The sequence below is a fragment of the Osmerus mordax genome, chromosome 5 (assembly GCF_038355195.1).
Source record: "Osmerus mordax isolate fOsmMor3 chromosome 5, fOsmMor3.pri, whole genome shotgun sequence".
NCBI lineage: Eukaryota > Metazoa > Chordata > Actinopteri > Osmeriformes > Osmeridae > Osmerus > Osmerus mordax.
In genome coordinates, this window is record NC_090054.1 from 503,717 (window position 1) to 515,764 (window position 12,048).

General features: G+C 51.0%; 1 protein-coding gene across 1 annotated transcript in view; it reads right to left on the minus strand.

Annotated features, from left to right (window-relative positions):
- itga9 (integrin, alpha 9) overlaps positions 1 to 12,048 on the minus strand; it is a 100,321-nt gene that overhangs the window by 66,966 nt on the left and 21,307 nt on the right. Inside the window, exons 4-10 of the mRNA XM_067235957.1 lie at positions 10,685 to 10,808; positions 8,553 to 8,620; positions 6,361 to 6,490; positions 5,740 to 5,825; positions 4,674 to 4,736; positions 1,944 to 2,081; positions 497 to 602 (exon numbers count right to left, since the gene is read on the minus strand). Coding sequence (XP_067092058.1) covers positions 497 to 602; positions 1,944 to 2,081; positions 4,674 to 4,736; positions 5,740 to 5,825; positions 6,361 to 6,490; positions 8,553 to 8,620; positions 10,685 to 10,808 — 715 coding nt within the window. The remainder of the gene's footprint in view (positions 1 to 496; positions 603 to 1,943; positions 2,082 to 4,673; positions 4,737 to 5,739; positions 5,826 to 6,360; positions 6,491 to 8,552; positions 8,621 to 10,684; positions 10,809 to 12,048) is intronic.

Sequence of the window (12,048 nt, forward strand, 5' to 3'; positions counted from 1 at the left end):
AGCCTCTCTCCCTTCCAGTCTCTCTCCCTCCCAGCCTCTCTCCCTTCCAGTCTCTCTCCCTCCCAGCCTCTCTCCCTCACAGCCTCTCTCCCTCACAGCCTCTCTCCCTCACAGCCTCTCTAACTCCCAGTCTTCCAGTCCCCCAGCCTCTCTCCCTTCCAGTCTCTCTGCCTCACAGCCTCTCTCCCTCACAGCCTCTCTCCCTCACAGCCTCTCTCCAAGACCCAAATCAGCCTCTCTCTCTCACACACACGCACGCACACACACACACGCACACACACACACGAGTGCCAAAGTTAAACACTATGTTCAAATGTGTGTCTAGTGGGTTAGGGTTTGGGTCTCTGTAAACATCTCTGTCTGTCGCCTAAGTGAGCACATCGGTGAGTGTTTGATGTGAATGACAAATTCCTGTGTGTGTGTGTGTGTGTGTGTGTGTGTGAGTGAGTGTGTAGACTGTGAACTGACCTTGGTAGCCATGGTGATGTAGACTGACCTTGATATCCGTCATCATCAATGTCTCCTATCGCAGCGATGCATTCCCCAAAGTGGGCGTTGTAGGCATGGTCTCCATTCAGTAGACCCCCCTCCTCCATCACCCCCTGGACACAGGGGGGGGGGAGAGGGAGAAGAGAGACAGACAGAGATAAAGAGAGGGAGAAAGACAGAGGGGGAGAGAGAGAGGGAGGGAGAGAGAGAGAGAAAGACACAGAGGGAGGCTACTGTTACTGGTATTTTGCCATATTATTATTGTTAGACTCCTTGTTAAATGTTATGATATATATGTTAAAATGTCCATTCAATATGGACTGCTTTGGCAATACTGCTCAACCCGAACTGTTATGCCAATAAAGCATACTGAACTGAACTGGAAGGGAGAGAGAGAGAGAGAGGAGAGAGAGAAAGAGAGAGAGACAGGGAGAGAGATAGAGACATATAGAGAGAGGGAGGAGAGAGAGTGGGAGAGAGACAGAGAGAGAGTGGGAGAGAGATAGTGGGATAGAGAGTGGGAAAGAGAGTGGGAGAGAGAGAATGAGCCCATGGTCAGCTTGGGCTTTCAAAAGCCAAACACACTAACACATCCCCCAATACACGAACACATCCCCCAACACACAAACACATCCCCCAACACACTAACACATCCCCCAATACACGAACACATCCCCCAACACACGAACACATCCCCCAACACACATACACATCCCCCAACACACAAACACATCCCCCAACACACTGACACATCCCCCAACACACTAACACATCCCCCAACACATGAACACATCCCCCAACACATGAACACATCCCCCGACACACAAACACATACCCCAACACACTAACACATACCCCAACACACTAACACATACCCCAACACACAAACACATCCCCCAACACACAAACACATCCCCCAACACACAAACACATCCCCCAACACACAAACACATCCCCCAACACACGAACACATCCCCAACACACGAACACATCCCCCAACACATGAACACATCCCCCAACACACTAACACATACCCCAACACACTAACACATCCCCCAACACATGAACACATCCCCCAACACACAAACACATCCTTCAACACACTAACACATACCCCAACCCAACACACAAACACATCCCCAACACACTAACACATCCCCCAACACAGCTGTAGTATTACAGATATAACAAGCTGTAGTGTTACAGATATAACAAGCTGTAGTGTTACAGATATAACAAGCTGTAGATAAGTGATGTGGGTGTGTGTGTGTGGATAACACTGTAAGAGCTATGCACAAACGCTACAGAGATTCTCCTTGCTAACAAGAGACAGCAACTCTTGTTAAACTACACCCGACTGACACAAAAACCTCTATGGGTAATAAACATACAAACCAATCTTCACACAGAGATACACACACAAACACACAGTTCCCCCCCCCCCCCCCCCTCACATTGGCACGGCTGAGGTACAGGGTGACCTGGCCCTCGTCTCTCTGGGAGGTGTGCATGGGCGCCCCCACTAGCAGGTCAGACAGGCCGTCACCATTCAGGTCCACCGCACACAGCGCAGAGCCGAAATATGAACCCATCTGGACGAAAGCAGAACACCAGGTAAGTGCGTCTCATCTCATCACGTCACATCTCATCACATGAACAAACCCTTCTGCCACCCCCACCCCCGCCGCCTCCCCCCTCTTTTACTTTGATTTACTCTAAAGCAGTAGCACTGGCTTTCCTGCTCCACTCACTACCTCCCTGCCTGTCTTCCTCTCCACCCTCACTACCTCCCTGCTTGTCTTCCTCTCCACCCTCACTACCTCCCTGCCTGTCTTCCTTTCCACCCTCACTACCTCCCTGCCTGTCTTCCTCTCCACCCTCACTACCTCCCTGCCTGTCTTCCTCTCCACCCTCACTACCTCCCTGCCTGTCTTCCTCTCCACCCTCACGACCTCCCTGCTTGTCTTCCTCTCCACCCTCACTACCTCCCTGCCTGTCTTCCTCTCCACCCTCACGACCTCCCTGCTTGTCTTCCTCTCCACCCTCACTACCTCCCTGCCTGTCTTCCTCTCCACCCTCACTACCTCCCTGCCTGTCTTCCTCTCCACCCTCACTACCTCCCTGCCTGTCTTCCTCTCCACCGTCACTACCTCCCTGCCTGTCTTCCTGCTCCACTCACTACCTCCCTGCCTGTCTTCCTCTCCACCCTCACTACCTCCCTGCCTGTCTTCCTGCTCCACTCACTACCTCCCTGCCTGTCTTCCTCTCCACCCTCACCACCTCCCTGCCTGTCTTCCTCTCCACCCTCACTACCTCCCTGCCTGTCTTCCTCTCCACCCTCACTACCTCCCTGCCTGTCTTCCTGCTCCACTCACTACCTCCCTGCCTGTCTTCCTCTCCACCCTCACTACCTCCCTGCCTGTCTTCCTCTCCACCCTCCCTACCTCCCTGCCTGTCTTCCTCTCCACCCTCACTACCTCCCTGCCTGTCTTCCTGCTCCACTCACTACCTCCCTGCCTGTCTTCCTGCTCCACTCACTACCTCCCTGCCTGTCTTCCTCTCCACCCTCACTACCTCCCTGCCTGTCTTCCTCTCCACCCTCACTACCTCCCTGCCTGTCTTCCTGCTCCACTCACTACCTCCCTGCCTGTCTTCCTCTCCACCCTCACTACCTCCCTGCCTGTCTTCCTCTCCACCCTCCCTACCTCCCTGCCTGTCTTCCTCTCCACCCTCACTACCTCCCTGCCTGTCTTCCTGCTCCACTCACTACCTCCCTGCCTGTCTTCCTGCTCCACTCACTACCTCCCTGCCTGTCTTCCTCTCCACCCTCACTACCTCCCTGCCTGTCTTCCTCTCCACCCTCACTACCTCCCTGCCTGTCTTCCTCTCCACCCTCACTACCTCCCTGCCTGTCTTCCTCTCCACCCTCACGACCTCCCTGCCTGTCTTCCTCTCCACCCTCACGACCTCCCTGCTTGTCTTCCTCTCCACCCTCACTACCTCCCTGCCTGTCTTCCTCTCCACCCTCACGACCTCCCTGCTTGTCTTCCTCTCCACCCTCACTACCTCCCTGCCTGTCTTCCTCTCCACCCTCACTACCTCCCTGCCTGTCTTCCTCTCCACCCTCACGACCTCCCTGCTTGTCTTCCTCTCCACCCTCACTACCTCCCTGCCTGTCTTCCTCTCCACCCTCACTACCTCCCTGCCTGTCTTCCTCTCCACCCTCACGACCTCCCTGCTTGTCTTCCTCTCCACCCTCACTACCTCCCTGCCTGTCTTCCTCTCCACCCTCACGACCTCCCTGCCTGTCTTCCTCTCCACCCTCACGACCTCCCTGCCTGTCTTCCTCTCCACCCTCACGACCTCCCTGCCTGTCTTCCTCTCCACCCTCACGACCTCCCTGCTTGTCTTCCTCTCCACCCTCACTACCTCCCTGCCTGTCTTCCTCTCCACCCTCACGACCTCCCTGCTTGTCTTCCTCTCCACCCTCACTACCTCCCTGCCTGTCTTCCTCTCCACCCTCACGACCTCCCTGCCTGTCTTCCTCTCCACCCTCACTACCTCCCTGCCTGTCTTCCTCTCCACCCTCACTACCTCCCTGCCTGTCATCCTCTCCACCCTCACTACCTCCCTGCCTGTCTTCCTCTCCACCCTCACTACCTCCCTGCCTGTCTTCCTGCTCCACTCACTACCTCCATGCCTGTCTTCCTGCTCCACTCACTACCTCCCTGCCTGTCTTCCTGCTCCACTCACTACCTCCCTGCCTGTCTTCCTCTCCACCCTCACTACCTCTCTGCCTGTCTTCCTGCTCCACTCACTACCTCCCTGCCTGTCTTCCTCTCCACCCTCACTACTTCTTTTCCTCCCTCCCTTCTTGCATCTCTACATCCCTGCCTCCCTTCTGGCACGATTCAGGAACCACTACCTCCCCCCTTGTCCCCTGTAACCATCACTGCTGTGTAAACACACAGTCTAAACATCAACATTGTTGTTTCAAGGAGAGAAGCTATTGACCTCTTCATCTCTGGGAGTTTATAGAGAGGTGGAGACCTGATGTCTGGTGTTTTAGATTGAGCAGATTGAAACTATAAAAATAAGAGAAACTGGAAAACAATCCTAAGAGTCATGAGTAAACACCGAGGTGCCCACGCTGCCATGTCGATGAGGACGCAGGATCCACATACCATTTTTCCAGATGCTTGAAAGACTTTCACTAGTGACTGTCCATCTATTCTGAATATGTAGACCTGGAGGAGGGAGAGGAGGAGGAAGAGCGAGAGGAGGTGGAAAAGGGAGAGGAGGAGGAAGAAGAGAAGGGAGAGGAGGAGGAGGAAGAGGGAGAGGATGTGGAGAAGGGAGAGGAGGAAGAGGAAGAGAAGGGAGAGGAGGAGAAGGACGAGGAGGTGTAGGAGGAGGAAGAGGAGGGAGAGGAGGAGAAGGGAGAGGAGGAGGAGGAAGAGGGAGATGATGTGGAGAAGGGAGAGGAGGAAGAGGAAGAGAAGGGAGAGGAGGAGAAAGGAGAGGAGGAGGAAGAGGAGGTGTAGGAGGAGGAAGAGGAGGGAGAGGAGGAGGAGAAGGGAGAGGAGGAGGAGGAAGAGATGGGAGAGGAGGAGGAGAAGGGAGAGGAGGAGGAGGAAGAGATGGGAGAGGAGGAGGAGAAGGGAGAGGAGGTGTAGGAGGAGGAAGAGAAGGTAGAGGAGGAAGACAAGGGAGAGGAGGAGGAAGAGAAGGGAGAGGAGGAGGAGGAAGAGGAGATGGGAGAGGAGGAGGAAGAAGAGAAGGGAGAGGAGGAAGAGGTGTAGGAGGAGGATTAGAAGGGAGAGGAGGAGGAGAAGGGAGGGGAGGAGGAAGAGAAGGGAAAGGGAGAGGAGGAAGAGAAGGGAGAGGGAGAGGAGCAAGAGAAGGGAGAGGAGAAGGGAGAAGAGGAGGAAGAGAAGGGAGAGGAGGAGGAGGAAGAGAAGGGAGAGGAGGATGAGGAAGGAGAAAAGGAGAAGAAGGAAGAGGGAGAGGAGGAGAAGGGAGAGGGAGAGGAGGAGGAGATGGGAGAGGAGGAAGAGAAGGGAGAGGAGGAGGGAGAAGAGGTGTAGGAGGAGGTGCATAGAGGTCAGTGTAAAGAGGACCAGACACACGTACGTTGTGTGTGTGCATACGTGTCCGAGTGTGAGTGTGTCAATGCGTGTTTGTGAGTGTGAATGAAAGTGTGGTTGTGAGTGTGTGTGTGTACGCATGTGTGTGAGTGAGTGTGCGTACCTTCCCCACGCCACTGTGTTGTGGGGCTCCTGCTGCTACATCCACCACACTGGGGGAGGAGAAACGTCCCGCTGTCACAGCATAGCCTGGGGGCAGATACAGGGGTAGATACAGGGGGAATGTACAGGGGTAGATACAGGGGGTAGATACAGGGGGAATGTACAGGGGTAGATAACGGGGGAATGTACAGGGGTAGATACAGGGGGTATGTACAGGGGTAGATACAGGGGGTATGTACAGGGTTAGATACAGGGGTATATGCAGGGGCAGATGCAGGGGCAGATGAAGGGGTAGATATACAGAGGCAGATACAGGGGTAGATACAGGGGGTATATACAGGAATAGATACAGTGGGTAGATACAGGGGCAGATGCATGGGCAGATACAGGGGCAGATGCATGGGCAGATACAGGGGGTAGATGCAGGGGCAGATGCAGGGGGTAGATAGAGGGGGAGATACAGGGGGTGGATACAGGGGGTAGATACAGGGGCAGATGCAGGGGCAGATACAGGGGTAGATACAGGGGGCAGATTCAGGGGGTAGATACAGGGGGAAGATACAGGGGCAGATGCAGCGGGTAGTTACAGGGGCAGATACAGGGGTAGATGCAGGGGGGTTACCCAGGTAGCTGTATCTCTGGGAGTCAACATGGTCCTTGTCGGGGTTGTAAGTGGTGTTGGATGTCAGGTTGAACACCTTCACTGTTCCTCTCCAGTAGTAGGACCCCGGAGCCCCCATCACCACCAGCTCCTACACCCCCCATACACACCCCATACACCCCCCATACACACCCCATACACCCCCCATACACACCCCATACACACCCCATGTGCACGCACACAGCCAGACAGGAAGAACACATATTTTTACATTGTAGATTTTATGTTCTCTAAAACATTTTCAGTTGTGATGGACCCCCCTTACACCCCACTCCATCACCTCCTCTGACTCCCCCCACCCCTTCTACCGCACACCTCCTCTGCACCTCACCCCCCCATCCTGAATAAATCTTCACACACAATACAGTTCAGCTGGGGTGATAACCTTTTAATCCAGCACAAACACAGATGTACACACACATGCACACACCCTCACACTCAATAAAAGCACACACACACACATCGTTTGTATTGTGTGTGGGAGAGGGGCAGCCTGGTGTCCCAGGGTATCGGGTAGTTACCCTTATGTAAGATTAGTCAGGTGGCTGAGCGGTGTGGAGTAATCTGAAGGTTATGTACCCTTAGTATAGATAGTCCACATATTTAAATTTTAGGTATATGTTTATTGTATGCACCTTCCTGCCAAAGCAAATTCCTTGTCTGTGCAAACTTTCATGGCGAATAAATCCCATTCTGATTCTGATTCTGGTTACCGGTTCGATTCCCGGCTCTGCAAAATGACATTGTGTCCTTGGGCAAGGCACTTCACCCTACTTGCCTCGGGGGGAATGTCCCTGTACTTACTGTAAGTCGCTCTGGATAAGAGCGTCTGCTAAATGACTAAATGTAAATGTAAGATTACATCTGTCCTCTCTCCCCTTCTAGTTCCTTCTCTATCCCTCTCTCTTTTCCTCTTTCTCTCTCACTGTCTCTTTTTCATTTTCTCTCTTTCTCCCAGACTCTCAGGAGGAGGGAGAGAAGGAGGAAGAGGATGGAGAGGAGGAAGAGGAAGGAGAGGAGGAGGAGGAGAAAGGAGAGGAGGAAGGAGAGAAGGAGGAGGGGGAAGGAGGAATTCGAAGAGGAGAAGGAAGGTGTTGAGGTGTCTGTAGCAAGTGAACATAATCAAAAACGTAATTATCTAGAGATGCCTCCTGTCTAAACATTGCTTTTTCTGCCAGGAGACAGAGGAAGAGGAGGAGGAGGAAGAGAAGGAAGGTTTGGGTTCTGTCTCTGTTTCCAGTAAAACCTGCTGAACCCGACCCAGATCCAGAAATACAGACAGTTCAGGAATCATGTGGAGCAGCTCATTAGCAGACAAGTTCCAGCTTCACCTGATGTCAAATGCTCTGCCACCATCTTGGGATGGTGCCCCTGCCCCCTCACACTAACCCCTGCCCCCTCACACTAACCCCTGCCCCCTCACACTAACCCCTGCCCCCTCACTCTAACCCCTGCCCCCTCACTCTAACCCCTGCCCCCTCACACTAACCCCTGCCCCTCGCTCTAACCCCTGCCCCCTCACACTAACCCCTGCCCCCTCACTTTAACCCCTGCCCCCTCACACTAACCCCTGCCCCCTCACTCTAACCCCTGCCCCCTCACTCTAACCCCTGCCCCCTCACTCTAACCCCTGCCCCCTCACTCTAACCCCTGCCCCCTCACACTAACCCCTGCCCCTCGCTCTAACCCCTGCCCCCTCACACTAACCCCTGCCCCCTCACTCTAACCCCTGCCCCCTCACTCTAACCCCTGCCCCCTCACTCTAACCCCTGCCCCTCACAGTAACCCCTGCCCCCTCACTCTAACCCCTGCCCCCTCACTCTAACCCCTGCCCCCTCACTTTAACCCCTGCCCCCTCACACTAACCCCTGCCCCCTCACTCTAACCCCTGCCCCCTCACTCTAACCCCTGCCCCCTCACTCTAACCCCTGCCCCCTCAAACTAACCCCTGCCCCTCGCTCTAACCCCTGCCCCTCACTCTAACCCCTGCCCCCTCACACTAACCCCTGCCCCCTCACTCTAACCCCTGCCCCCTCACTCTAACCCCTGCCCCTCGCTCTAACCCCTGCCCCCTCACTGTAACCCCTGGTGCTGTGGAGCAGCTGACTGCAGCAGCCCAGTCACATGGTCCAGATGTACGGACCAATACTAACCTCTGTGAAGACTGCAGCGATGCCCGCTTGGCATGAGCCATGCTCCTCCCCGTATTTCTGTTTATGGTCTGAAATATACACACATGCACACATAACACACACACGAGTTGGCAGAGAGGCTGAGCCTGCAGATTAACCTGCATTTCTTCTGCAGCTAACTGACTTCAGGGAGAGATGGGGGAGGTTAGAGGGGATGGGAGGAGGAAGGGGAGGTTAGAGGTGGTGGAAGGAGGAGAGGGAGGGGGAGGGTAGAGGGGGTGACAAAACTGCTCAGTTTTGTTGCAGAAAATCTTGGGCTTGAATCTCAGAAGCAGACTCGTTACAGCAGCTGTGTGTGTGTGTGTGTGTGTGTGTGTGTGTGTGTGTGTGTGTGTGTGTGTGTGAAAGTGTAAGTGCAGGGCTCTAGAGTGCAACCAATTTGGTCGCACTATGCGCCCAAAATGTGTACGGGTGCGACTAAATTTTTTCCAAGGTCGCACCGGTGCACCTAACCTCCTCGCATCCGCTGTCTCTCCTCAAACGAAGCGTTTGTCATCCTAAGACGAAACTGACACTCATGGTTGGATCATATCGTGGTCTAAACCAATCAGAGACAGAGATGGGGCGGGTCTTTGCCTCTGATTGGCTGTGGTCCAGATATTCCTGTAGCTCCGTGCTGTGTGATTGAAATTACGACCTGAGCACCAGAGTCAGTTTAGCAGACCTGGGCATTGTATGGCCCGCGGGCCATATCCGGCCACAGGCTGTCTCAATCCGGCCCGCGTGAGGTAAATAAAAAATTTAAAATAAATAAATGTGTTGAGCGGTAGTAAATATGTAGTCCTGAAAGACTACAGTGATCAGGCGATTTACATATGTGCACTTGCGCAACCTCACCGACAGGAGAGTTAGCTGTTGGTTAGCCCTCGAAAATGAAAAACTTTGCCACTGATTAACTTTTAACATAGACTAACTTTTAGACATGGACTTCTAAGTATCTGTTTACTGAGGTCAAAGTGAAAGCTGTGAAGAAGAAAAAACTAACGCGGACATAATAAGAACTTGACTGATTCAGTGGGCGCGGGCTGATGGTTTGCTAGTTGAACTGCAGACCCTGATCATTACCTGTCAGCTGTCCTTCGCATATCCACCTCAGACATTCAGACAGATTTCGATGCACTTGTTCAAGCCCATTGGATTTCTCTCACAGAACAAAATGAACTGAAAAAACGTATTGCTTTTTGTATAAAGTTGATCAATTCCACATTTTTAACATACTGCAAAACAACTTTTCAGTGTTTGTGAAGATTAACTGGTTACAAATAAAATGAAACACGTTGTTGTTTATACTGTTTATTACTTCTATAATCTTTCCTATTTGACCTACACCAAAATCTAAAATATTTATATAAATATTTACAGAATATCCTTATTCTTCTGATAACCAGTAGCAGCTAATCAAAATATATACTTTACTGCTTTTTACAATGGGAGAAAATGAATAGTGAGCAAATTGATGAGTTTCACATTTCAGGTTTCTCATGTGGCCCCTTGTAAAAATGAATTGCGGACCCCTGAGTTATGAAGCTGGGTCATGGAGTTAACCCATGGAGCTAGGATTTTGATGCTAGGGAGAGTGTGGCAAGATGATTTAGCCAAGGCCATAGGGAAAGAAGGCCAAATTACAGGTGTTGGCCATCTGAAGGGCATGGAACAGCAAGATGGGACCCGCTATAAGACTTTGAGCCAAGAAATGTTAGGTCTCAGTTCAGGGAAGCACTTTTAAACAGTAGCACTTTCTATTTTGAAATGTTTTATTTTGCTTAAAATGTTTTAGTTTGGTAGCTCAGTGAATCACTTAAAATATTTTTTTTTATATATATATACAGTATGATTGTGCTTCAAATAAAAAATATATTTACCTACACCTTATTCTTGTTTAAGATCATTTACATAATATATATGAATGTATATGGAGCGTGATAAAAAGGTGACCTTGAAATTGTGGCGACGCAAGGAAAAATTTGGGTGCACCTAAATGTTGTGCTGGTGCACCTAAATAAAACAGTTAGGCGCACCAGTGCAACCAAGGCAACAAGTTAGTCTGGAGCCCTGAAGTGTGTGTGTAAGTGTGTGTAAGTGTGTGTTTCAACCTTCGTAGCAGGGGATGAGTGGTCGAGAGACTCCCTGTAGGGTGGAGGGGATGACGGAGCAGTAACCGTGAGGGAGGATGTGTTCTGTGTCATAGTACACGTTCTTCCACCTGTGGGCACACGCCTGGAACACAGAGAGACATAGTCACACAGAGAGAGAGATATGGTCACACAGAGAGAGACATGGTCACACAGAGAGATATATGGTCACACAGAGAGAGACATGGTCACTCAGAGAGATATATGGTCACACAGAGAGATATATGGTCACAGAGAGAGAGAGACATGGTCACAGAGAGAGAGAGACATGGTCAAACAGAGAGAGAGACATGGTCACACAGAGAGAGAGACATGGTCACACAGAGAGAGAGACATGGTCACACAGAGAGAGAGACATGGTCACACAGAGAGAGAGATATGGTCACACAGAGAGACATGGTCACACAGAGAGAGAGACATGGTCACAGGGAGAGAGAGAGAGTTCCGGGCAACAAGCTGCATAAAAATGTGCTCCTGAATATCTCTCGAATAAGGTCCTAGAAGTGGGACATCACCATAAGACAACCATTCAATAATTTCCTAAAAGGACTTTAAAGATGAGGTAACAACACCTATCAACTCGAAAAGAAGAAAAAAAACACACCTTGGATAAATTTTTATCAAACAAACTAGCTAGCTATCAACTGCTATAAACTGCTAGCTCTCAACTGTCAACTGACAGTTACCAACATTCCAAGGGAAAATATTACTTTTATGAAGATCAGAAGATTATAAGGATTATTGTCGGTAACTTTGACTATTAGTTAATTAATAAAATGTGTATCCTGTCAACTATACTTTGTTTCTTCTTCTAAACACTGTCAAAACTAAACTGAGTAAATAGCTAAGCTAACTTTTTGGAGCGAGACAATTGGTCGCCATGGAAACCTACCAGCTAGCACCTAAGTGCAGCACAGCTCTCACAACACAGAGCAGAGAGGTAGAATACCCTGCCAAATGTAAGAGTGGGACAGCTAGAGAGAAACACAAAGAGAAGACTCTACAAGAAAACCCAGAAGTCCTCTTCATAGATTATGTTCAGCAAAAAAGCGGAAGAAAAAAGAACAACATTTTATTCTTCACTGATTCCATCTACATCTGGAAAGATACCCTGTGCAACAATTACACATATGTATCCAGTGAGGGCATCGGCTCAGGAGGCAGATTAAAGATTTGTAAAGATGAACACCTTGACAAGGATGACCCTCTGCTCACCATCACATACTACACCAAAGGAAAGGTCATGATCCAAGGAAATGAAGCCAACCTGGAGTCCTTTGAAGAGGCATTCCCCCTGTTAAAAGCTGAGGTGGCCACCAAGAAGA